The 25,357-nt window shown below is 45.4% G+C and overlaps 1 protein-coding gene across 1 annotated transcript in view; it reads left to right on the forward strand.

Moving 5' to 3' along the window:
• The window catches only part of LOC134653446 (uncharacterized protein CG43867), a 447,433-nt gene that overhangs the window by 411,653 nt on the left and 10,423 nt on the right, over positions 1-25,357 (forward strand). Inside the window, exons 17-28 of the mRNA XM_063508812.1 lie at positions 753-960; positions 2,097-2,258; positions 3,729-3,869; positions 10,097-10,241; positions 11,591-11,703; positions 12,817-13,065; positions 18,135-18,251; positions 18,777-18,934; positions 19,731-19,908; positions 20,382-20,537; positions 21,024-21,198; positions 21,999-22,170. Coding sequence (XP_063364882.1) covers positions 753-960; positions 2,097-2,258; positions 3,729-3,869; positions 10,097-10,241; positions 11,591-11,703; positions 12,817-13,065; positions 18,135-18,251; positions 18,777-18,934; positions 19,731-19,908; positions 20,382-20,537; positions 21,024-21,198; positions 21,999-22,170 — 1,974 coding nt within the window. The remainder of the gene's footprint in view (positions 1-752; positions 961-2,096; positions 2,259-3,728; positions 3,870-10,096; positions 10,242-11,590; positions 11,704-12,816; positions 13,066-18,134; positions 18,252-18,776; positions 18,935-19,730; positions 19,909-20,381; positions 20,538-21,023; positions 21,199-21,998; positions 22,171-25,357) is intronic.

Genomic DNA, 25,357 nt, shown 5'->3' on the forward strand with positions numbered 1-25,357 from the left:
CTCAACATAGTTCTAATACATTTTCACTTACTTTTTTTATTTACTTATTAGCTTATTGCAAACAAAGAAAATTCTTCTTTTTGATAACGGCTTTTAACTCCAAAATATTTCTTTTTGTTTCGTAGATTTATAAATTTTAACATAATTTTGGTACAGTGCGAGGGCTCCTCTGTGCTATAACCGCGAAAATCGAAGTTCGCAAATTGCGAGCATTTTTCTGTCACTCTCGCCTTCATTGGAGTAAAAGAGAAAGATCCCCGCAATTTGCAAATTCAGTTCTCACGGTAGCCCCTCTGGCTCTACTGATACGATTTCCATTTCCCGGCCTCTGCAATAATGTGCTATTTTTTTTTTTTTTTTTTTATTGGTTTACCAGTAACTGTTACACTGACGCATACATAAATTTATTAAATCCTTAATAACTAAGAGCTTAGTGTACAATAAGATTTAGGTAAACACTGCATGCAAATGTATTACCAACTAAGTTTAATTACGTACTACTTACTTAACTACTATTTTTGTGAAGCTGACGTTTAAGCTTGTTTAAAGGAGTGCAAAACATATCAATTTTGTTATATTTGTTATGCAACTTACATAGTCTTGGGATGGGGGAATTAGAGCCTAGGACAGTCCTTCGGAAAGGCGGAGATAAAAGGTTAATAGGGTTTCTAGGATATCTAAACGGTACTCTAAATTTAAATTTTGACAATAGCTCAGGGCAGTTTATTATATACTATTATTTTCATTCACAGGTTTGTCCTGAAGAACGGCACGCTCTCATACTGGAAGTCGCAATCAGAAACGGCCCGCAAGCCGCAAGGCCAGATCGGTCTCGGCGAGGCCTGCAAGATCTCGCGCAACGAGGGCGCCGCCACCTTCGAGATCTACACCGGCAGTCGCACCTACTACCTCACGGCTGACAGCATCGCTACTATGGAGGATTGGATCAGAGTTTTACAGGTACTTCTTATACTAAAATAACATCCGATCGCTAAAAACGTCTCATACTCTTGATTTGCTCTTGTGTTACCTTGAGTACTGCGAACAAACTTTGTGGAACATCATGAAACATAAAGAAAAAAATACATAGATTGCTCACTCCATCCATACATCAGTTTTGGTACCAAAAAGACTATTAATTTCAGTGTCGACATCTAGCATCGAGTAGCGGAATTATCAATACTGCTACTTGACAATAGATGTAGCACCGACCGGAAAGTCTTATGTTGTTGAGCATTAGACTTGGTCGGTGTTACATCTATTGTCAAGCAGTACTGATAATTCCGCTACTCGATGCTAGATGTCGACACTGAAATTAATAGTCTTTTTGGTACCAAAACTGATGTATGGAGTGAGCACACTTGTCTTACTATATTTCTCTATGCTTATGCTGACCAGAACAGCAAGTAGGCGCAGTAACATCCATTACCCTTTGGGCGAATTTAAAACACCGAGGACGGGAGCGGCATTGGGCCCGGACGTGACCGAATCGACAACATTTATAGCATTGTTTGGTTCAGGGATGTTGCGAACATCCGCATCCGCATCCGCAACCGCGGAACTTCCGCATTATTTTCAACATCCGCATCTGCATCCGCATCCGCATAAAATCGATGCGGAGCTTATGCGGATGCGGATGTCGAACAAGTCGGTACAGGAACGTCTTAGCGGCGGCGTAAGTGCTAGGTAATTTCGTCATTACCTATAACAAAATCGTCTAGATCCAGAAAAGTCGGCCAAGTTACTGTTTATTAAATATAACGCACCTACATTCTTGCTCAAATACTAAACGATTCGTTTTTTTTAAATAAAAATATATTAAAAATGTAATATTTGACGTTTTTTAAGTACCTAATCTTGACATCCGCATCCGCATCCGCTTCCGCGGATGTGAGCCTTTAAATATCCGCATCCGCATCCGCATCCGCGGATGTCAAAAAATCTGCATCTGCAACATCCCTGGTTTGGTTACAAGTGTAAGTCCCAATCGGAAACAGCCGCAAGGTCAGATCAATCTTGGCGAGGCCTGCAAGATAATACGCAAAAAAAACAACCACGAAATGACAATTAATAAGTGTTTTTATTGATATTTTCAGAACGTTCAAAGGCGAAACGCGACGAAACTCTTACTGAGTAAAGAAGACAACAAGCCAACTATTCAGGGCTGGCTGACGAAAGTCAAGAACGGCCACGCCAAGAAGAGTTGGTGCGTTCTCATCGGCAAAATGTTCCTGTACTTCAAGTCGCCTGGGGACCAGGTATGTTGTAATTAGCTTCGATCAACACGGGCTTCCGACAGGTCGGAAGGGATAGGCCCAAGCGATATCTTGACATTCAAATCATTCTGCCATTTTTCGCGGGGGAGAACGTGCACACAGTCGCACTTCTCACACACTTACGTACAAAATCCAATCTGTAATGATGACACAAATACATAGAAAATGACACCCTACACAGACAAATCTTGCACACCTCGATCTGTTATTGTGTACGGACGAGTCACAAGTGTCACAACACGCACACTAACACATTTTCGTCAAGAGATGAGAAGTCGGATTTGTCGCTCGACCGATCCGCAATTTGTACTGGGCGAGAAAAATCGATAAATCCACCAATTACATGAAACTAAAATGTGTTTAAATGTAATTAAACGTATGATATGTACAAAAATTATTACATGTGAAATGTAACACCATCTTTTTGTAAATTTGATGTATTCGACCTGTTTTTACAACAAAAACCGAGCAAATAGGCATTTTTGTGTAGCAGTGTTCACTCGCGCGACTGGATTCGGTCTAGTTTAAAATCCACGTGCAACTAGTTTTATTACCCGCGCTAGATCAGTTGATCTTGTACCTCGGCAGAGGGGAAATAGTGCGAATACCGCCTCCCTCCCGTGTTGCTTTAAGGTAATTAGAGATAGAATAAGCCATTGTATAATTGGCAAGGGTTCAAAGATTTTGTTGACTGAAGTAAATTACAATGAGGAATAGAAATGATTAGGGTTGCTACTTAAAATATCTACAATATCTACATTGATTTCCAAATTAATTATGGTAAAATATATTATGATAAATTAATTATGGTGGTATGGATTGGAATCCCGGTAAGGGCATTTATTTGTGTGATGAGCACAAATATTTGTTCCTGAGTCTTGGGTGTTTTCTATGTATTTATGTATTTGTATATTATATATGTCGTTGTCTGAGTACCCACAACACAAGCCTTCTTGAGCATCTGTGGAAGAATGTCCTCTAATATTTATTTATTTAAATTTATAATACTTTCCCCCTCCACTGTTTTAAAGCAAGCAGCACTTTTCCACAAAAATGGGTGCAAATGACCAACTTTTCATTGCTATTGTTGAGTTGAGTAGTTGCATAGACAAGACATCCTCTAGACTGAGCATAGTAACGCTACCCCCTCTGCCACTTATACGGTAGTTTTACTCCATCTTCGCGTCAATCCCGTGCCGTGATTGGTCCGTGTCTTTGAACGGACCAATCACGGCACGGGATTCGCTCACCTCGTCCCCCCGCACCCCCGTATTTTTGGCAGCATCGGTTTCATGAAATAATTGCTCTAAACTCCGTCTAAAGGATTCCTAGTCTATGTGTAGTTGACTCGTCACAATTTCAAAGATTTACAGAAACTACAATAGTTATACTACATAATTCCTATCTCCCATCGCACTAGTCACTAATTCGTTGACATAATTATGATTACAGAACCCAACGGGCCAGATAAACATGCGCGACGCCCGAGTAGAGGATGTGGAACACGTATCTGATTCGGACTCTGAAGAAAAGAACGATGACACGCGGAACCATCTGACGGTTGCGATATACCCGCAGCACCAGGTAACTGGGGTCAGTGAGAACACTTATTACTATAGTGTCCATGGTCTAATAAAACATGGTCTTCTCTTCCCAGAGTGTCACTTGCCTACGTCACAATAACATTGCCACTTTATTTCAACATAACATGTTACATGGGTACATTATATCTATGGTTAATAAGTTAATTTATTTCTTTATAATTTAATAATTTTAATTTATATGTACTTTATCTTAAATTTTAAAATAACACGTAATTTTTAATTATTCGTTAGCAATATCTTCCGATTTACGAAAGAAATTTCAGACGTTCGGGTAATTCTGTTTACACTACTGGCAACACAGGATAGCGCTGTCACATTTGACAATCCGCCATTTTGTCCCTGACCGACCGTGCTTATCGAACGCGTGTTAATTGTTATTTCCTTCTCGCTCAGTGTCAGCAGTCGCAGTGTTTTCCAAACTTTTCACGTCGTAAGCTTGGTAATTAATGTTTTGTTACGAAAATGGTTGGCTGCTCTATTCGGAACTGTAAGAGTAGGAGTGAAAAGTGCAGTCTAGATTTGTTTTATTTTACTATGTTTCTACATGAATAACTTAAAATTAATGCGGTTACAATAATTTTCACCGTTGGTTAAAATTCTCCCACATTTTAAAGTTTGAGAACCTGTAAACAGCATGATGACGTAGGCAAGTGACAGTTAGGTCATTCGCGAATCTCGGAAGAGAGTACCAGGCGGAGTATATTATTATACCATGATAGTGTCTGTCTTTTGTGTGTAGGTATGTGTACCTAGAAATGTGTGTGTGTTTTGTGTGCGGGTTCAAACCGTGGCTCGTACCAATGAGTTTTTCGGAACTTCATCATCTTCCTCGCGTTGTCCCGGCATTTTGCCACGGCTCATGGGAGCCTGGGGTCCGCTTGGCAAGTAATCCCAGTAATTGGCTTGGGCACTAGATTTACGAAAGCAACTGCCATCTGATCTTCCAACCCAGAGGGTAAACTAGTCCCTATTGGTATGAGTTGTTCGGAACTTATGTACGAAATATCATTTAATATTTACCAGTCGCTTTTCGGTGAAGGAAAATATCGTGCGGAAACCGGACTAATCCCAATAAGGCCTGGTTTACCCTCTTGAAAGGTCAGATGGCAGTCGCTTTCGTAAAAACTAGTGCCTATGCCAATTTTTGGGATTAGTTACCAAGCGAACCCCAGGCTCTCATGAGCCGCGGCAAAATGCCGGGACAACGCTAGGAAGATTATGTGTACCTAAAAATGTGTGTGTTTGGACGTGTTAGGCGCTACAGTTTAGGTACTATTATGTCTGCTTTAGTAACCAAATAGCTACGTGGTTGAACAAAGGAAGTATACAGACACATTAATCGCCGATTATATTTTTACGCTATTGTGTGAAGGTATTAGCTGTTAGTGGTGTCGTTGTAGTTAATGCTAGTTATTCCGAATTGTTATGGATTCAGAAATTCTCTTGTGGAATGTGTTAAAAAAAATAACGAGTTACCCTATACCCTAATACCTAAACTAGAAATCGTAATTAGATTCCAAAAAAAGTAAGACAATGTTGCCACTTTTTACTAGCGCGTCTTGTATTTATGTAAAAATAAGTAAATAAAACTACTTTTTTAAATCGTAGGAGTAAAATTACCAATAAATAACATTATCTTAGCGTGTTTATTTATAAAAAGGAATTTACTATTTTACAAACAAATTATAAAAATTTTACCTTCCAATAAAATTATTATTATGTTTCCTTCCACGTCTGAGATCTTCATTGAGAGCGTAACGCCTCCGGTGACCGATAGATGCCGCTAGCGTCTATGTAGTCGCTCCGCCGCCTCGCCGTGACGTAGTTCCGCTTCCCTTTCCTGCAAACAGACGCCCGCCCCCCGCCACTCGCCGCCGCTATGTCATTGTTGAGGAGAAGTACCGTCGGTATAAAAGTAGCCTAGTAGCCTGCCAGGAAGGCATTACTCAGATCTCAGACGTGGAAGGAAACATAATAATAATTTTATTGGAAGGTAAAATTTTTATATTATGTGTTCCGTTCCACGTCTGAGATCTTCATTGAGACCTGTTTATTATCTCCTGGTGGCGAGTCAGCGGGCGCGCAAGCGTTAGGGCTACACCTACTGTCATATAACTCAGAGAAAGAATAAATATATACGCCTTATTGCAACCCATGAAATCACAATAACTCGTTATAATGATGCATTACAGGAAATTGAGAATTTAAACTGTAATCCCAGGTTCGAATCTGACGTTAAACTGGTTTGAGAGATTTCTCATTCGAAATCGCATCCAATCCGCAGAATCTCGGCGATAGGATCGTCTAAAGAAAGAGTCATGTTCCCAATTAACTTAAGCCAAAATATCGCTAAGTAATTGGATAGTTTTCCAGCTAATTTAGTGATTAAGTACATCATGGATCGAAAGCAATCGTAGGCGAGGCCGGATTGGACGAGACTAAGGAAATAAGCGCAGTGTCCCTAACATTTTGTGTAATTCTCACAAGTTGACGTACCCAGACTACCTACTGGGTCTATACTTTATTCCGAAGCTTCTAGAGAGTCCAGTCGGTGAGACACGTTATCTGGTTTAGAACCGAATTTCGGACACAAAATAATAGCGTCAAAGTTATCTGTGTAATTGCCTGGGCTACAGTGTAGTAGGGTAAGGTCATTGACCCTGCGGCCTGATGCTAACAGTAAAGGTGCGGCAGCTCATCTATATAGGTACGTTGTAGGATTATTCAAGTTAGGGCAAGTAATTTGAATAAGATTTCTCGCGTCCCAAGCTGGTGGTTTGGGAGGCGCTGGTCTCGCTATTAATGACGATGGAAGAAGGCATAGTGTCCGATAGTGGTTCACATACAGCACTTGTTACAGGCTTCTGAACAAGTATCATTCTGAAAGCTAACATGGAGAATAGAAATAGATGTCTGAGATAGCTTGCTACTTCACTGGGTATTAGAGGTACCTGGCAGTCGATCTCATTTTTGATGCACCATGAAGATCATTTCTACATTGTGGGCGTACAGCGACCTCGACAAGGGGACGATCTAGGGAGTGCTCCCCGGTACTGGTTTTCTAGACAACCAGTACCGGAACCGGAAATACCCGGTTATCGCCGGCTCGGTGTTGGAGAGTCCTATCTGACAGGAGCTACGCCTCGATTCTTAAGGTCGTTGACTTGTAAGGGATGGTGGTCTGACGTTGTGTTCACTAGGACCGCCAGTAAATTGCAAGCTTACCACAGCTGTGAGAAAGCTCTCCTCATCACGCCGTCACAGTAAACAGACTAGCCTGGGAGGTGGAGATATCCATGCCAAGTCGTATCACCGGCAGCTGCCAAACGCGTCGTGGTAGCACTTCAAAGAGTCGGTTAAGACATACCGTGGTAAAGTGCGAGGGCTCTCGAAAGCGGAGAGGCCGGCCAACAAGGCGCCTATCAGGCGAAGATAGTCTCGGCGGCTTCTGGGCGCAGCTGCCACTCGGGGGACGCAGTGACTTTTTGATAAACCGTCGCCTTTGGGGGTTATACCGACCTGGTAAGTAGCAAGGAACCAGCGCGAACTATAGACGATCTGCTGGCATCAGCAGTTTTTTCGACAACCGTAGTAACGGTTGTATGTTTGTAGTACACTCCTCTCGTCAGCGCTGCAGGTGCGGCCCGTTAACGATTACTCTCCACTTGAAGGGCCTCACTTCGTACATTGTCTACCATTATTAACGGACTACAGGTATAAGGTGAGGACTACGACGGTGCAATCTCCATAAACTAACGTTTGCGAATTTGAGACTGAACAGGAGGCATCGAGTATAGTCTCTGTGAGAAACTCGGCAGCAAGGCAGGTCTGTATGTTGAGAAAACGAAAAACCTTCAGTCAAACTTGTATAGGAGCATGGTAGCATGCTTTTAAGGAAATCGCACTGATGAAATCAAGTCTAAAATCGATTTTGGCGCTTTGCTTAACAAAACTGTTTCGATAAAGTCGAAGACAGACAGATGGAAACTGCTGGAGTCCTCCTGGCCCCTTTCTCTTGGCACCGGAAACACAAGCTCGTTCAGGCGCAGCGGGTTTATTTGTCCCATTTTGTTTATTAGGGGCTTGGCGAACGAGTTCGTCTTTGTAAGACGGAACTTAAGCTGGAGAGCGCGGGCAAGCAGACAGATAATTATGTGAACACTGCAAACCTTTTCAATGCCTTCAGCCTCTGTTTTGAGCGGAGCACACGGGACCTTGTCTGCCGTCGCCTTGGCGACGGAGGGATCCTTAACCGAAAGCAAGAGTTTAGCGGTCTGCTCGTGCTGTTGCACCATAGCTATAAGCGCCTGCGTACCTCAATGGGGCCATGTGGACAGGGAAAACTGGTACCGTGGCACACGTGGCGCCGGACGGCAGCGGCGTGGCGCCCGGCCGGCGTCGGCTTGGCGGGCTGCATCGACACGGCCGCTGGCGATATCATTGGGAACGGCAGCAGGTAAGTTTTCTTACGAACAGAACATGGGTGCCATTGCAAAGGACGACAGCGTCGTACTTGCAGCATCGACGTAATTGCCGGCGCTATCATGGCAACCGCCGCCGCTCGGAAGGTGCCGGTGCGTGAGGTGGGCGGCGCCATCGTGGCGGCAGCCACCGCCAGCTCGGGAGGCGCCGGCGCGTAACGCGAGAAGCGCCATCGTGGCGGCAGCAACCGCCAGCTCAGGAGGCGCCGGCGCGTGACGCGAGAGGCGCCATCGTGGCGGCAGCCACCGACATCTCGGGAGGCGCCGGCGCGTGACGCGAGATGCGCCATCGTGGCGGCAGAGGCGCCGGCGCGTGACGCGAGAGGCGCCATCGTGGCGGCAGAGGCGCCGGCGCGTGACGCGAGAGGCGCCATCGTGGCGGCAGCCACCAACAGCTCGGGAGGCGCCGGCGCGTGACGCGAGAAGCGCCATCGTGGCGGCAGCCACCAACAGCTCGGGAGGCGCCGGCGCGTGACGCGAGAAGCGCCATCGTGGCGGCAGCCACCGCCAGCTCAGGAGGCGCCGGCGCGTGACGCGAGAGGCGCCATCGTGGCGGCAGCCACCGACATCTCGGGAGGCGCCGGCGCGTGACGCGAGATGCGCCATCGTGGCGGCAGAGGCGCCAGCGCGTGACGCGAGAGGCGCCATCGTGGCGGCAGCCACCAACAGCTCGGGAGGCGCCGGCGCGTGACGCGAGAAGCGCCATCGTGGCGGCAGCCACCAACAGCTCGGGAGGCGCCGGCGCGTGACGCGAGAAGCGCCATCGTGGCGGCAGCCACCAACAGCTCGGGAGGCGCCGGCGCGTGACGCGAGAAGCGCCATCGTGGCGGCAGCCACCGCCAGCTCGGGTGGCGCCGGCGCGCGACGCGAGAGGCGCCATCGTGGCGGCAGCCACCGACAGCTTGGGAGGCGCCGGCGCGTGACGCGAGAGGCGCCATCGTGGCGGCAGCCACCGCCAGCTCGGGTGGCGCCGGCGTGCGACGCGAGAGGCGCCATCGTGGCGGCAGCCACCGACAGCTTGGGAGGCGCCGGCGCGTGACGCGAGAAGCGCCATCGTGGCGGCAGCCACCGCCAGCTCGGGAGGCGCCGGCGCGTGACGCGAGAGGCGCCATCGTGGCGGCAGCCACCGACAGCACGGGAGGCGCTGGCGCGTGACGCGAGAGGTGCCATCGTGGCGGCCAGCTCGGGAGGCGCCGGTGCGTGAGGATTTTAGCAGCATGGCATGTAAAAGATAATTTAGCAAGAAAAAAGTGGGTAGAATCGAAAAGCACCGTTGGAAGATCGATCCCGAGACCGCCAAAAGACTAGTAGTGGCGATCTCTGGCTATATCTCGCTATTTAATCGAACAAACTTTGGATCGGAAATTTTTAAAGCACCATGCTGCAAAAATGTTCGCAAAAAAATTTGCGGACCATCGGTCAGGACGGTCGACGAAACAATGACATAGCGGCGGCGAGTGGCGGGGGGCGGGCGTCTGTTTGCAGGAAAGGGAAGCGGAACTACGTCACGGCGAGGCGGCGGAGCGACTACATAGACGCTAGCGGCATCTATCGGTCACCGGAGGCGTTACGCTCTCAATGAAGATCTCAGACGTGGAACGGAACACATAATATTGCAGTGGCAACATTATATTACTTTTTTTGGAATCTAATTACGATTTTCAGTCTAATGAATCCTATCCATTTGATAATGTAAGAAAACATAGTTGACAATGCAATTTTGGTGACATTGCAGGGTCCAACATACCTCCTGTTCGAGAGTAAGGCGGACAAGGACTCGTGGCTGTACCAGCTGACCGTGGTCTCGGGCGCCGGCCTGGGCCAGGGCACGCACTTCGAGCAGCTCGTGCAGAAGCTCATGGAGACCGACGGTGACCCCAGTGAGGAGCTTTTTCACCATACCCCGGCCGGCGAGAGCAAAAATGCGTCTGCTCCTAGTGCTTAATTAAATATCGACTATTCTATCGACATATGGATGTCGATAGAATAGTCGACTTTTAATTAAGCACAATTTTTTTTTAAACTGGGCCAGTATTTGTTATTTATTTCAACTTGATACCTCCACGCGTTTCTAAGAATAACCCTAAAACAATTTTAAACTGAATAAATACAAACACTTGGTTTTAATTTTGTTTACAACAATAATTAATACTTCTGCATATCATAACGGTGGTCCAGTACATCGTGTTGTTTTTATCCACATCGACCAAAGTGTGTGTCCTCGCACTATTAAGCTGTCAACGCATTTTTGCTCTCGCCGGCCGGGGTATGTAATTTTCACTCATGCTAATAAAGTTGGACTTTAAGTCGTGCGTAGACGACATACAATCGCTTTTTAAGCTCGAGTCAGGCGTGGCTCACTCGCGTCGCAACAAGTACCTACAAGTACATCCGTCCCACACCAATTTTGGTGGCTAGCCGTAGGCGGCGCGTGGCGCTTGCGGTCATATCTGTCCTAATCGTAACAGACGCGTTTTGTTAGAGAGTGAATCTTCTGTACCTATTATTTATTCTGTGCTCTAGTGCATACAGTGAAATCGTCTATTACGAACCTTATGTACTTAGCAATAAAGTCCTGCATCTGCCATACATACTGCCAGCCCTGCTGTGGCGCCCCCTAGCGCTAGAGGGGCTAGTGTACACGAAAGAGTATGACAAAGTTTTGTGTTCTATGTTGACTTGTTATTTAACGATCTAATTGGTCGCGTAGGGAATTTGTTTACTTTCTTGTGGACTGATTTGATAACTTAAATTAAACATTTACAGCGTTATTCATAAACGGCTGCTAACTTAATCAGTTGATGATCGTCGTTTGTCCCTATCTGTCGTTATGCCATAGAGAGGGACAAACGATGACCATCAACTGATTAACTTAGGAGACGTTTATGAATACGGGGGTTACAGTTTACGCCAAAAAGAAAATGTTGCGCCTAACGGGACGCTTCGAAAACTTAAACTTTAATTTCTCGCACGTTGGAAACTAAAACGTATAAGGGCTCATTTAGACGGTGCGGGAACTCGCATGCGAGTTTCATTACATTGCGTTATTTGATCGGTCGGCTGAATTGATGTAACCTCAATGGTCCGCAATGTAACTAAAATCGTATACGAGTTCGCGCGCCGTCTAAATGAGCCCTAAGAGACAATTCTTTACACAAGCTCCCTAGTTATGATATAATCCAATTGCCTAGATTTCGTTGTGCATAATCAATGTTGTCTGTTATTTCAGATTGCGTGCTATGGAGGCATCCGACGTTACTGTATAGTAAAGAACATATTTCGTCGCCACTCACCTCACTAACGTCCGAAGCGTTGCAGGCGGAAGCGCTAAAACTGTTTAAGGTAACTTCTGTTTTCAGCCACACCAGTCAGGTCAAAGGTTAAATTTAATAAATAAAAATAAAACCGGCCTTAATATGTGTAAAAGTTCAGTTGGTCGGAACCGATTTACAGTACCGCTATTCGTATTCCCGGTATACACAAATTAGTTTTACGTTTTTCCCGTACACATACACAAATTTAAGGCCCTTAAATTAAGGGCTATAAAGTGCAATTCTATAAAGACATTGTTTTTTTTTTTTCAATTAGTCTTTATGATCGGATCATTCTTGGTAACCACAATACAAGCCCGTAACTATTATGACAGGAGCGATATCCTTCGTTTTAAAATATGATGTGTTAAGCCAATGAGTAAAGTAAGTATAATAGGTATGTTAAGCTTTGCCACGTTTAGTCGCGATCGGACACGCTTGTCGGATTGCACGAGTGTTGATATCGCCGCTATACTTACTCAACCTCGTATCTGTAACACTCATTTGATGACAAAAACACCCGTATTCCGAATGAAAGACAAGCGACATTTCCATCAAATGATTGTTGCAGATATGTCGAGTAAGTATAGCGACGATATTGGCTGGAGCTGCGCGCGTCAGTCGCCGTTTTCGGCGGCCATTAAGAGCCAACAGGAGTGGTCATTTCTCCATACAAACGTACTCGACTGTTTCCTCCGTGGGTTTTGAAGCTAAAGCAATGATTTTTTCAACACAGATTAATATTGTCAATATATGTGTCGGACCGTTTTGCTTTTTTTGATATTTTTGTTTTTTAAGGCGCTAGAGCCCTTCAAAAATGGCCAAAATGGCCTAATTGACTATGCCGCAATGAGAGGCGCGCTATTCAAAACTTATATCAATTAGCCAAAAAAGCAAAACGGTCTGACACAGATAATGTCATAATCATTTAGATTTCCAAATTTGGTTACGATTGGTTAAGTTTTGGAGGAGGAAACAGTCGAGTACGAAACCTCGATTTTTGAGATTTTTACGCAGGATTTTTCGCCTTGTCCTTATCGCACTAGTTTTAGGAGCCGCTTCCGTTAGCGAGACGGGTATATTTACCTAAAATATTTAAATCTTAGCTCCTGTTGGCTCTTAATACATCTGATCCACGTTTCAGTGCGTCCAACTGTTCATGTCCGTGTGCGTGGAGCACTGCGGCATCGACTACCACGTGGTGCTGGCCCAGAACGCGCTGCAGCAGTGTCTGGAAGTGTCAGAGCTTCAGGACGAGCTGGTGTCGGCCCTGGCCAAGCAGACAGCGCCGCACACGCACAGCAAGCACGGCGTTCAGGTAACGCCGTCGCCGTCGCCCGCTAGCGCAAGGCGCCACCAGAAGCTTAACGTTAAAGCGCAGAAGCTTAAGAATGTAAGTTGCGAGGTTTTTCAAGGTCGCGGTGGAGGGTGGTCCATGGGTTTCTTTGGCTAAAATCATGGACTTTGAAGATATGCTTACATTTTGCGCCTTATAGCAAAGTAGGGTGCAAATGTGTAGACATACGTTTGATGTCCGCGGTATATGATTTGAACGCAGCTGTAAAATTTTCTTCGGGTGTCACGGGCTTATTCTAGCCGTTATACCTATTAATATAAAATTCTAGCGAAATTCAATCAAAAAGAAATATGATTATTGTGACTATGTTGGTCTAATTAATGTTTTAAAAAACATTAACAAAGATCGTTTCATTTGTTGTATAAATGAGGTTATCTAAGACTAGTCTTGTCCTATAATAAAATATTACAACAGTACTAATGGATCATTTATTATAATGGTAATGTAATTGATATGTTCAATAAACAAAACGATAAACATCGAAATTATTAAAGAATAGTTTTCTGATGTTAATAAAATATACCATTTACCACTCTTACCGTTTGACCGTGCCTAAAATGTGGAGTGCTTTTAGATAAGATACTACTCGCATTTTAAATAAGATTAATATTCCCAAACTAATGCAAAATCTAAAAGCACTCCCACATTATCTGTTTTAATTTGCTGTTCAATACAAATTCGTTTGAGAAACTATCAAACTAAATTGTATTTTGTTATTATAATGATATGGCATGGCTTCATTAAAAAAAAAAAAATAAGGACAATAAAATTCAGTAATGAAAATATACAATTTTAGTAAGAGAGAGAGGAAGCCTCCATTGAGTATAAAGTCTAACCAGAATTGATTTAAACACAGTTTATTGATCTCAATAGCAAATACTTATTGTATACTGAATTTTAAATATTTGTCATTAAGGTTGTAATTTAAATGAATACTGGTTACTAATTATTTCGCTGTATATTCGCAACGGCTTATGGCGACGCTTTAAAGCTTTCCTTATATTGTCACCATTTTTCTCATTCATTCAAACACCGGGTCTTTTAATTTTTCACCAGCACTCATTCTGTAGTGTCAACTTTTCCGCGCTTAACACCGGCAGCCGCAATTAAAAGGCTTAAAAAAAAGATTTCGTTGCGTTCAGAAATTAATTGTAAATATACACTAACAAGCCATTTAGCGTCAGCTTTGTGTGTTGCCTATTAAAAAAAATAAAGCTTAATGTCTCGTGGTTGATCAATTTGGAATTGTGAAAGTGATAATTTTATTGGCTTCTTTATTATATGCGAAATTTGATAGAAACTGTTTTTTTCGACGATCAAAATTGTGGAAGGGCAAAAGTTGTATTCCAACTTGATCTTATAGTACTGGCAACTCACATAGAAACACCATAGATTAAAAAGTTAGCTATGGTTTAAATGTTGCCAGTGCAGTGAAAGCGATATGTATCTGTTGTTGCAAATTATCAAATGGAATGTTGGTGTAAATTTCCCCCCATTTTATTTTATACTTTTTCCAAGAATGTTGCCCCCCCTTAGACCTAGGGAATGTTTGTTTGTTGTCATCCATAATCTGTCAGCGCCCTTCGCACTAGATCTTCCTTTGTTATGAAAGGTTGACGTTGCAAGTTTTAGCCTTACCCTTATATTTACTGTTTAGACAACTATGTACCATATTATTATCTAGTTCAAAGTTTATCTTCCGGAGTGCACGGTAAGTATATAGATAAATTGTTTAGTGTAATTGCATAGTGTGTTTTGGTATACATACGTATAAGAATCAAGTTGAACTTTATATGAGATTATTTATATAAATATAGTCTTATTAGTCCTGCTCCGATTTCACTTCTGTATTTTGTTTAACTATTATTTTACCTACCTACAGCGAAGGGTCCTACAGCGAATTCATAACTTGACTTATCATTATCAATAACTTATCTTAGTCTTTGTTGATTAAGATTGTATTGATACATTTATGGCAATATCTATTTTTTCAGAAAAACAGTGCCCTTTCTAACATGTATATTCTATCCAATAGAATATTTGACGCTATCCTTCGCTTCTCAATAACGTTAAAGGGAGAAGGGAGATACAACTGAAAATGTAAAGCTTGTAGTAATGTGGTTATTCGTGGAATTCCTGATTGGGCATCGGGCAGCTTTAGTATTTGGGCACTGACGGCATACCGCGAAAACCGAATTTCGCAAATTGCGGGGATATTTCTCTTTTACTCTCATTAAGACTTAATTAGAGTCACAGACAAAAATGCCCGCAATTACCAACTTTGATTTTCGCGGTTATAGCCAGAGATCGGACAGATTGGCGTCATTGCTCGCATTAATGTGGACATGACTCCAAATTTGATTAAATAATTAATCATTTAATTATTTTAATGATTTTTTTAACTGAGATTTAATTTGTTTCCTAGTCAATAAATAGCACTTAAATATATTTTTGATCTAAAAAAATTAGTACATACAGAAAATTTGGAAAACGTACTGATTATTTTTTAAATAAATTTACATCATAAGAAATCTTTGTGTTATTAATTGATTAGGAATTAAAATTAAACCTCAGGTATTCTGACCTGAGGTTTAATTAAATGTTTAAGTATTTATTCAATTTTGGAGTCATGTCCACATTATTGCGAGCAATGACGCAAATTTGCCCGATCTCTGGTTATAGCCCTGGTTGAAACAGCTATTTCTCGAGCAATCCAATTACTATTTAAGCATAATTGAAACACATACTATGCAGTTGCACTGAATCATATAAATACACGCAGGTGATACGTTACATCTGTATATATTCACTGGGTGGAATAAGCTATAGGATTGGTGTATTGGGTATGTTTAAAAGCACAAAACACAATAGCGTATGGCACTGGCACTAACTAATGTACAGAAAAGTATTATCATGAAAAAGTATCTGTACTTAAATCGGGGAATTACTCAATTATGTACTCGTATGTATAGGGTCTGTACTTTCAAAGAAAATTATACGCACTTGTGACTCTAGGGGTAGCATTAATTTTGTTCAGTCTAGTAACACATTAAGCATTAATGAGTAAAGGTAATGAGACTCACATTAAGGTGGAACAAAGTATAGAAGACGTGATTTGAATCCCTGAACTAGATGGCGCTAAACGTCAACGTTCTAGGGGTACGTTAGGTTTTTTTTTTAAATAAGGTGCGAACGAGCATCGTTTGTTCGATTTTTTTACTGAAATTATTTAAGGTGCCGCTCTTTTGGAGAAACGAGGAACAGCATGGGGTCGTTTTAATAAAATGGCATAGAGTTGTTTCATTCCTTAAATCCCTAAACTTGCACTGCATAACTGTAACTGTGCATTTGTTCTGTTAATATTGGTAAATTCACTTTCCTATTTGCTCCATTTACGAGGGGCGTTCAAAATATTCTCGGTATTGATATCTTACGACCTCTTCTAAAATTTCTTTCGTTACTGGCCGCTAAGGTTTATTCATTGACATTAAAAAAAAGTATAATTCGAACCGAGATGGTCTTTTGTTTTTCTGCAATTGCTGAACAAACATGAACATCATGTGCGAATTGACAATGTTAACTAAATTAGAACATCGATGCGTGATAAAATTCTTGACAAAACAGGGTAAAAATCAAAAAACCATAAAAGAGGAAATGGATTGTGTTTACCGTGAGTCTGCTCCTTCTTTATCTACCATTCAAAAGTGGTCAAGCGAGTTTAAACGCGGAAGGGAGAGTATTGAAGATGACCCTAGACCTGGCCGGCCTGTAGTAGCTACTTCACAAGAAAATATTGATAAAGTGGAAAAACTTATATTGGAAGATGGTCGAGTGAAGGTAAAATCTATAGCACAAGTAACCAATCTCTCTATTGGTACCGTACATGATATTATACATGACCATCTTAATATGTCAAAAGTAAGTGCAAGATGGGTTCCGCGAATGCTGACTCGGCTTCAAAAAGACATGCGTGTAGCTTGTTGTTCCGATTTTATTGACCTGTGCGGTGAAAATCCTGATGAGGTGCTGCAAAGAATAGTTACTGGAGATGAAACCTGGGTTCATCATTATGACCCAGAGAGTAAACAAGAGTCCATGCAGTGGCACATTAAGGGTTCAGCTCATCCCAAGAAGTTCAAGGTCATCCTTTCAGCTGGCAAGGTCATGGCCACGATATTTTGGGATTTTGAAGGAGTATTACTAATCGATTATAAAGAAAAAGGTGTAAATATCACAGGACAGTACTACGCTAACATTCTACGTCAATTAAAGGATGTAATTAAAGAAAAGAGGCGAGGAAAGTTAACCAAAGGTATTCTGCTTCTGCATGACAACGCCCCCGTCCATACTGCTCATATTGCCAAGGCAGCTATTGTTGAATGTGGGTTTAAAACTGTTACTCACCCACCGTATAGTCCGGACTTAGCCCTCAGCGACTTCTTTTTGCTCCCCAATCTTAAAAAGGATCTGCGTGGAAATAAATTTTCTGACGATGAAGCATTGAAGGCGGCAGTGGAGGAGCATTTTTACACGAAAGATAAAAAATATTTTTACGAGGGATTAAAAAAAATAATTGATCGATCTTTTAAGTGTATAAACATAGGGGGGGAGTATATTGAAAAATAAAAATATCAAACTTTTCGTACTTGTTTGTTTTCATTCTCATACCGAGAATATTTTGAACACCCCTCGTATGTCATAAAATATGTTGTTCTGAAGTATTGTTGTGTCAAGTCACATATTGAGTACTCATACACATGTGTTTAATTGACATCCTACAATCACAATTTTACAACGGTGTTTAAAAAGTGTTATCACATAAGTTGCATATCATATCAAACTTATCTACGCAAAATGGTTAAGGAATTTCAAGTGATTTCAAATTAGTTTAAAATAGAAAAAGGTATTTGAAATAGTTTAAATTAATTCACAACGAGGATTTTGGTAACTAAAGTCCCTGTTCGTCCCCTAGGTAAGCAATGAATAGATTTGATAATTAACAAGCTACCCAACTTAAATCTCAGTAACGGGCAAATTAACATTTAAGGTGGTAGTTAAAATACCCCAGTAGCCTCCCATAGACCACCAACATTTCATTTGTACAGCAACTGCTACTATGCGCGACGCAATCGCTGTTCACGTGCGACACCGGCGCCGCGTCCGTCGGCGGCGACAACAAGAGCGACACCGCGCCCAGCGGAGGCTCCCCGAGCTCCATACAGGTACACGAAGTTCCGGGAACTAAATACAGATGGCAGTGCTAGTAATGTGAGGGTATATGTAGTCCTGAGCGCTGGCCACAGATGGCGGTGTAATTAATGTGACAGTCAGTGAAGACATTAGTCAAGTGTGCGTAGTTTCACACACGGACGATAGATGGCGTTTTTATTAACGTAACAATTCTACAACGCCCGGTAGATAGCGTTATTTGTAAATAGTCTATGCGTCAATTGAGAAATGAATGTGCGAGAAAAAGAAGCCAATATGTTATTTACTTATTCGCAACTTTTAAGCAAAGTGAGAAAAGTACTAACAAATGTAAAATAAGGTAAACTATTTCTTGATCTAACGGCAAAATTAATGTGTTCGCGATCTGTCAATTAACTTTGTTCAGAAATAATAGATAAACTTTTCTTTGCATTTATATAACATACACACAATAACTTTGCTAGTTGTTTTATTACTTTTATAACAAACCAGTATTTAGCAATCTCTATCAAATCACCATAACCTATGGAACTTTCCAGGCGCCCCTACTCTCCGTGGATTGCAAGAGCAACCCACCCACATACAGCTTCGTACAAGGGTGGCAGTTGTTAGCGCTGGCTGTAAGCTTGTTCGTGCCGCGGAACAACAGGCTGTTGTGGTACCTGAAGCTACACCTCAGCAGGCATTCTGACTCCAAGTGAGTGTATCTTAGTTTTGAGATAAGTACCTATGTATTGACTTTTTCGGCTTTGTATACAGTTTCGCGAAACGGGTTACTAGCAGTGGCTGCTAGCTTGTTGTACCTGAAGTTACACCTCAGCATTCATTCTGACTCCCAAATACCATAATTCATATACATTATGTATTAATTTTTCGTAATTTAAAAATTTATATGAAACACCATTATTCTGCCCTTCTAAGCCAAATAGCGCTATCTCAAAAGAAAATTTATTGCTAACTCATACTTTAATTTCTATAGCTGATAGTTCAATTTTCAAAATCATTTGTTTTTGAGATAGCGCTATTAGGCTTAGGAGCGCAGTATTAGGTATGCAAAACAAACATTGATCAACAAAATTTGAATATGTAGAAATGATAATAAAATCTGAAAGGAAACTGTCATTCAATAGAACTTGCTAACTATGTAAACAAACCGCCATACTAAAATTGACATTGAATGTCAGTTTACTAGTAACTTTTGTTTACATAGTTAGCAAGTTCTATTGAATGACACTTTAGTCATCTTTAGTACATAAACCATAACCTTTAAGTATCTTCTAAGGAAATTTTGATCCACATGTCGAAACGTATTGAGCGACCGCTACAGATGTGACCACCCATTGCGAGAAACCATATCGATAGTCCAAAAAAACATGTCGACCCAATGTTTATTTGCATTTAACATTACCACGTCCAAGCGGTCACAAAACTTTAATTATTGGGTTAATGTACAGACAAAAAGATCCCAGAATAAAACAGCCTCACATTTCCAGAACGGAATGCGGCAAATACGCAGCATACTGCTCCCGCGCTCTTGAACGAACTATCCGGAACGGCGGCCGCGAAGACAAACCCTCGCGCATGGAGGTGCTTTCCATACTGCTCAAGAACCCCTACCACCACTGCCTGCCGCACGCCATACCCGTGCACATGCTCAACAACACCTACCAGGTATACAAAACAATCTGGACACATAAACCTCTAACTACATGGTCGGCAACGGGCCTTCCGACGACTACGGGTTGGTAGTTTCCGACCGTGGTTGGGAACCAAATTGTGTTGAGCCCCTACCAAGGTCAGGGTGGCCCTCAATGGCTCAATAAATAGCCGGAAGCTTGGTTGACAGTCGTGTAGGCTCTTTTACGCGAAACGCTTCTTACGCTTTATAATTTACCGTCTTAAAGCGCTCGGGGTCGTGATTTTAATTTGTCATTTAATTTTTCCTTATAGTTAGCTGTGTCAGCGGACTATGGACAATAACACTCCCTTTGCGTTTGCTCCGTGAATTCGTTTTCTATGATGTAAGAGTTTCCATTGCGTCATTGGAGCTGCAAGTACTTTTAGCCATTTTTCATTCGACGGATCTCTTTTTACCACCATGTGATATGATAATAATGATGATAAACTCATCATGTTGTACATAGGTGATAAGTTTCGACGGGTCGACGACGGTAGAAGAGTTCCTGGCGACGCTAAGCACGGAGCTGGGCTGCCGCGAGGCCACCGCCTCGGGCTTCGCGCTCTTCAGCGACGACCCGATAGAGAAGGATCTAGAACATCACATCAAACCCGATAAGAAGGTAAAGCAATTTTTAGATTTCGGATACCAGTAAGGACGTTATCATAATATCACCGACTGTTATGATAACGTGGTGGGTGTCGTTTTTATGGTTTTCGTGGTTAAAAATCTTGAAAACGACTCCTATGACATTTTTTTACGAATATTGTTAACTTCATCTTGAAATACAAACTACAAACTTATAAGTTTTCTAAATCCAGCTCAATTTATTTGGTAAAAAAGCTGTGTGTGTAAACTAGATAACAAAATTATTTTCTACTTGAACGTTTTGCCACTTAAATTCCATCCGTTCGCTCTTGAATATAGGTATCTAAAGTGTCATTCTATGCAACTTGCTGTGTAAACAAAAGTCACTAGTAAATTGACATTCATGGACAATTTCAATATGGCGGTTTGTTTACAAGTTCCATAGAATGACACTTTATGCGAATGACTAAGACGTGAACACTTAAGATGCCAACTCTAAAACTAAACCTTGCATTTCCAGTTATGCGACGTAATATCAAAATGGGAGACGGCACTACGAGAGAAAGGGTCAGGAAAGTTCGAGAACTCTCGGGTGATCCGACTGACGTACAGGAACAGGCTGTATTTCAAGAGCTCTGTGCGAACCGAGACGGACAAGGAGCGGCTGTTGCTCTGCTATCAAGTTAATCAACAAGGTAAGCTATCAAGTAATATCACATGGGATATAGCGCTCTAGGATAAAGGGTCAGGAAAGTTCGAGAACTCTCGGGTGATCCGACTGACGTACAGGAACAGGCTGTATTTCAAGAGCTCCGTGCGAACCGAGACGGACAAGGAGCGGCTGTTGCTCTGCTACCAAGTTAACCAACAAGGTAAGCTCTCAAGTAATATTCAGTCCCATGTAGCGCTCTAGGAAGAAGGGTCAGGAAAGTTCGAGAATTTTTGAGTGATCTTACAGACGTATTGAAACATGCAATTTTTTAGGCAAGTTGAATATCAAGTTAGTATCAATATATAGTAAAGCGAAGAAGCCTGTAGGTACCTATATGAAGAGAACTGCAAAGATAATCAGTATGGCCAGATGGCCAGATGGCTATTGTATTTTAACTGCCAGCTTCGGGCTTGTTATCTAAAGCGCATCACTCAAGGGTTTAAAAATTTAAAGAGCATATACCAGTAGCAGACTTTTGTCCAATTCGTACTACAGAAATACATGGCGTGAACAGCTCATACGGAAGTACGCTCAATAAAGATGACAAGGGAATTTTTTATAGCGATCATCTTTAACCTTTTAACCGCCGTAGACTGATATATAAGACATACAAAATCGGGCTCATTTCGCCGCTGTCTGATAAATAAGACAGAACTTCGTGTAACTTCGTACCCCCCGGCGACACGAGCACGCTCGATGACGTATTCTATGGCGGTTAAAAGGTTAAGCATCTTAAAGGTTATGTTTTTCACTTACCTATATGTTTTTTTAATGTTATTGCAGTGGTAGCGGGCCGGTTCCCGGTAACTCGAGAGCTGGCGGCGGAGCTGGGCGCGCTGATGGCGCAGCTCGACATGGGCGACTACTGCGCCTCGAGCAGCACGCACAACCAGCCGCTAGCGCACCGCTTCTACCCCTACCGATACCGGGCCACGCTCAGTAACGACGAGCTCAGGTACCCACCTAGGGCTAGTTCCCGGTAACTCGAGAGCTGGCGGCGGAGCTGGGCGCGCTGATGGCGCAGCTCGACATGGGCGACTACTGCGCCTCGAGCAGCACGCACAACCAGCCGCTAGCGCACCGCTTCTACCCCTACCGATACCGGGCCACGCTCAGTAACGACGAGCTCAGGTACCCACCTAGGGCTAGTTCCCGGTAACTCGAGAGCTGGCGGCGGAGCTGGGCGCGCTGATGGCGCAGCTCGACATGGGCGACTACTGCGCCTCGAGCAGCACGCACAACCAGCCGCCAGCGCACCGCTTCTACCCCTACCGATACCGGGCCACGCTCAGTAACGACGAGCTCAGGTACCCACCTAGGGCTAGTTCCCGGTAACTCGAGAGCTGGCGGCGGAGCTGGGCGCGCTGATGGCGCAGCTCGACATGGGCGACTACTGCGCCTCGAGCAGCACGCACAACCAGCCGCTAGCGCACCGCTTCTACCCCTACCGATACCGGGCCACGCTCAGTAACGACGAGCTCAGGTACCCACCTAGGGCTAGTTCCCGGTAACTCGAGAGCTGGCGGCGGAGCTGGGCGCGCTGATGGCGCAGCTCGACATGGGCGACTACTGCGCCTCGAGCAGCACGCACAACCAGCCGCTAGCGCACCGCTTCTACCCCTACCGATACCGGGCCACGCTCAGTAACGACGAGCTCAGGTACCCACCTAGGGCTAGTTCCCGGTAACTCGAGAGCTGGCGGCGGAGCTGGGCGCGCTGATGGCGCAGCTCGACATGGGCGACTACTGCGCCTCGAGCAGCACGCACAACCAGCCGCTAGCGCACCGCTTCTACCCCTACCGATACCGGGCCACGCTCAGTAACGACGAGCTCAGGTACCCACCTAGGGCTAGTTCCCGGTAACTCGAGAGCTGACGGCGGAGCTGGGCGCGCTGATGGCGCAGCTCGACATGGGCGACTACTGCGCCTCGAGCAGCACGCACAACCAGCCGCTAGCGCACCGCTTCTACCCCTACCGATACCGGGCCACGCTCAGTAACGACGAGCTCAGGTACCCACCTAGGGCTAGTTCCCGGTAACTCGAGAGCTGGCGGCGGAGCTGGGCGCGCTGATGGCGCAGCTCGACATGGGCGACTACTGCGCCTCGAGCAGCACGCACAACCAGCCGCTAGCGCACCGCTTCTACCCCTACCGATACCGGGCCACGCTCAGTAACGACGAGCTCAGGTACCCACCTAGGGCTAGTTCCCGGTAACTCGAGAGCTGGCGGCGGAGCTGGGCGCGCTGATGGCGCAGCTCGACATGGGCGACTACTGCGCCTCGAGCAGCACGCACAACCAGCCGCTAGCGCACCGCTTCTACCCCTACCGATACCGGGCCACGCTCAGTAACGACGAGCTCAGGTACCCACCTAGGGCTAGTTCCCGGTAACTCGAGAGCTGGCGGCGGAGCTGGGCGCGCTGATGGCGCAGCTCGACATGGGCGACTACTGCGCCTCGAGCAGCACGCACAACCAGCCGCTAGCGCACCGCTTCTACCCCTACCGATACCGGGCCACGCTCAGTAACGACGAGCTCAGGTACCCACCTAGGGCTAGTTCCCGGTAACTCGAGAGCTGGCGGCGGAGCTGGGCGCGCTGATGGCGCAGCTCGACATGGGCGACTACTGCGCCTCGAGCAGCACGCACAACCAGCCGCTAGCGCACCGCTTCTACCCCTACCGATACCGGGCCACGCTCAGTAACGACGAGCTCAGGTACCCATCTAGGGCTAGTTCCCGGTAACTCGAGAGCTGGCGGCGGAGCTGGGCGCGCTGATGGCGCAGCTCGACATGGGCGACTACTGCGCCTCGAGCAGCACGCACAACCAGCCGCTAGCGCACCGCTTCTACCCCTACCGATACCGGGCCACGCTCAGTAACGACGAGCTCAGGTACCCACCTAGGGCTAGTTCCCGGTAACTCGAGAGCTGGCGGCGGAGCTGGGCGCGCTGATGGCGCAGCTCGACATGGGCGACTACTGCGCCTCGAGCAGCACGCACAACCAGCCGCTAGCGCACCGCTTCTACCCCTACCGATACCGGGCCACGCTCAGTAACGACGAGCTCAGGTACCCACCTAGGGCTAGTTCCCGGTAACTCGAGAGCTGGCGGCGGAGCTGGGCGCGCTGATGGCGCAGCTCGACATGGGCGACTACTGCGCCTCGAGCAGCACGCACAACCAGCCGCTAGCGCACCGCTTCTACCCCTACCGATACCGGGCCACGCTCAGTAACGATGAGCTCAGGTACCCACCTAGGGCTAGTTCCCGGTAACTCGAGAGCTGGCGGCGGAGCTGGGCGCGCTGATGGCGCAGCTCGACAGCGACTACTGCGCCTCGAGCAGCACGCACAACCAGCCGCTAGCGCACCGCTTCTACCCCTACCGATACCGGGCCACGCTCAGTAACGACGAGCTCAGGTACCCACCTAGGGCTAGTTCCCGGTAACTCGAGAGCTGGCGGCGGAGCTGGGCGCGCTGATGGCGCAGCTCGACATGGGCGACTACTGCGCCTCGAGCAGCACGCACAACCAGCCGCTAGCGCACCGCTTCTACCCCTACCGATACCGGGCCACGCTCAGTAACGACGAGCTCAGGTACCCACCTAGGGCTAGTTCCCGGTAACTCGAGAGCTGGCGGCGGAGCTGGGCGCGCTGATGGCGCAGCTCGACATGGGCGACTACTGCGCCTCGAGCAGCACGCACAACCAGCCGCTAGCGCACCGCTTCTACCCCTACCGATACCGGGCCACGCTCAGTAACGACGAGCTCAGGTACCCATCTAGGGCTAGTTCCCGGTAACTCGAGAGCTGGCGGCGGAGCTGGGCGCGCTGATGGCGCAGCTCGACATGGGCGACTACTGCGCCTCGAGCAGCACGCACAACCAGCCGCTAGCGCACCGCTTCTACCCCTACCGATACCGGGCCACGCTCAGTAACGACGAGCTCAGGTACCCACCTAGGGCTAGTTCCCGGTAACTCGAGAGCTGGCGGCGGAGCTGGGCGCGCTGATGGCGCAGCTCGACATGGGCGACTACTGCGCCTCGAGCAGCACGCACAACCAGCCGCTAGCGCACCGCTTCTACCCCTACCGATACCGGGCTACGCTCAGTAACGACGAGCTCAGGTACCCATCTAGGCCTAGTTGC

This window comes from Cydia amplana, chromosome 13 (genome assembly GCF_948474715.1).
Source record: "Cydia amplana chromosome 13, ilCydAmpl1.1, whole genome shotgun sequence".
NCBI lineage: Eukaryota > Metazoa > Arthropoda > Insecta > Lepidoptera > Tortricidae > Cydia > Cydia amplana.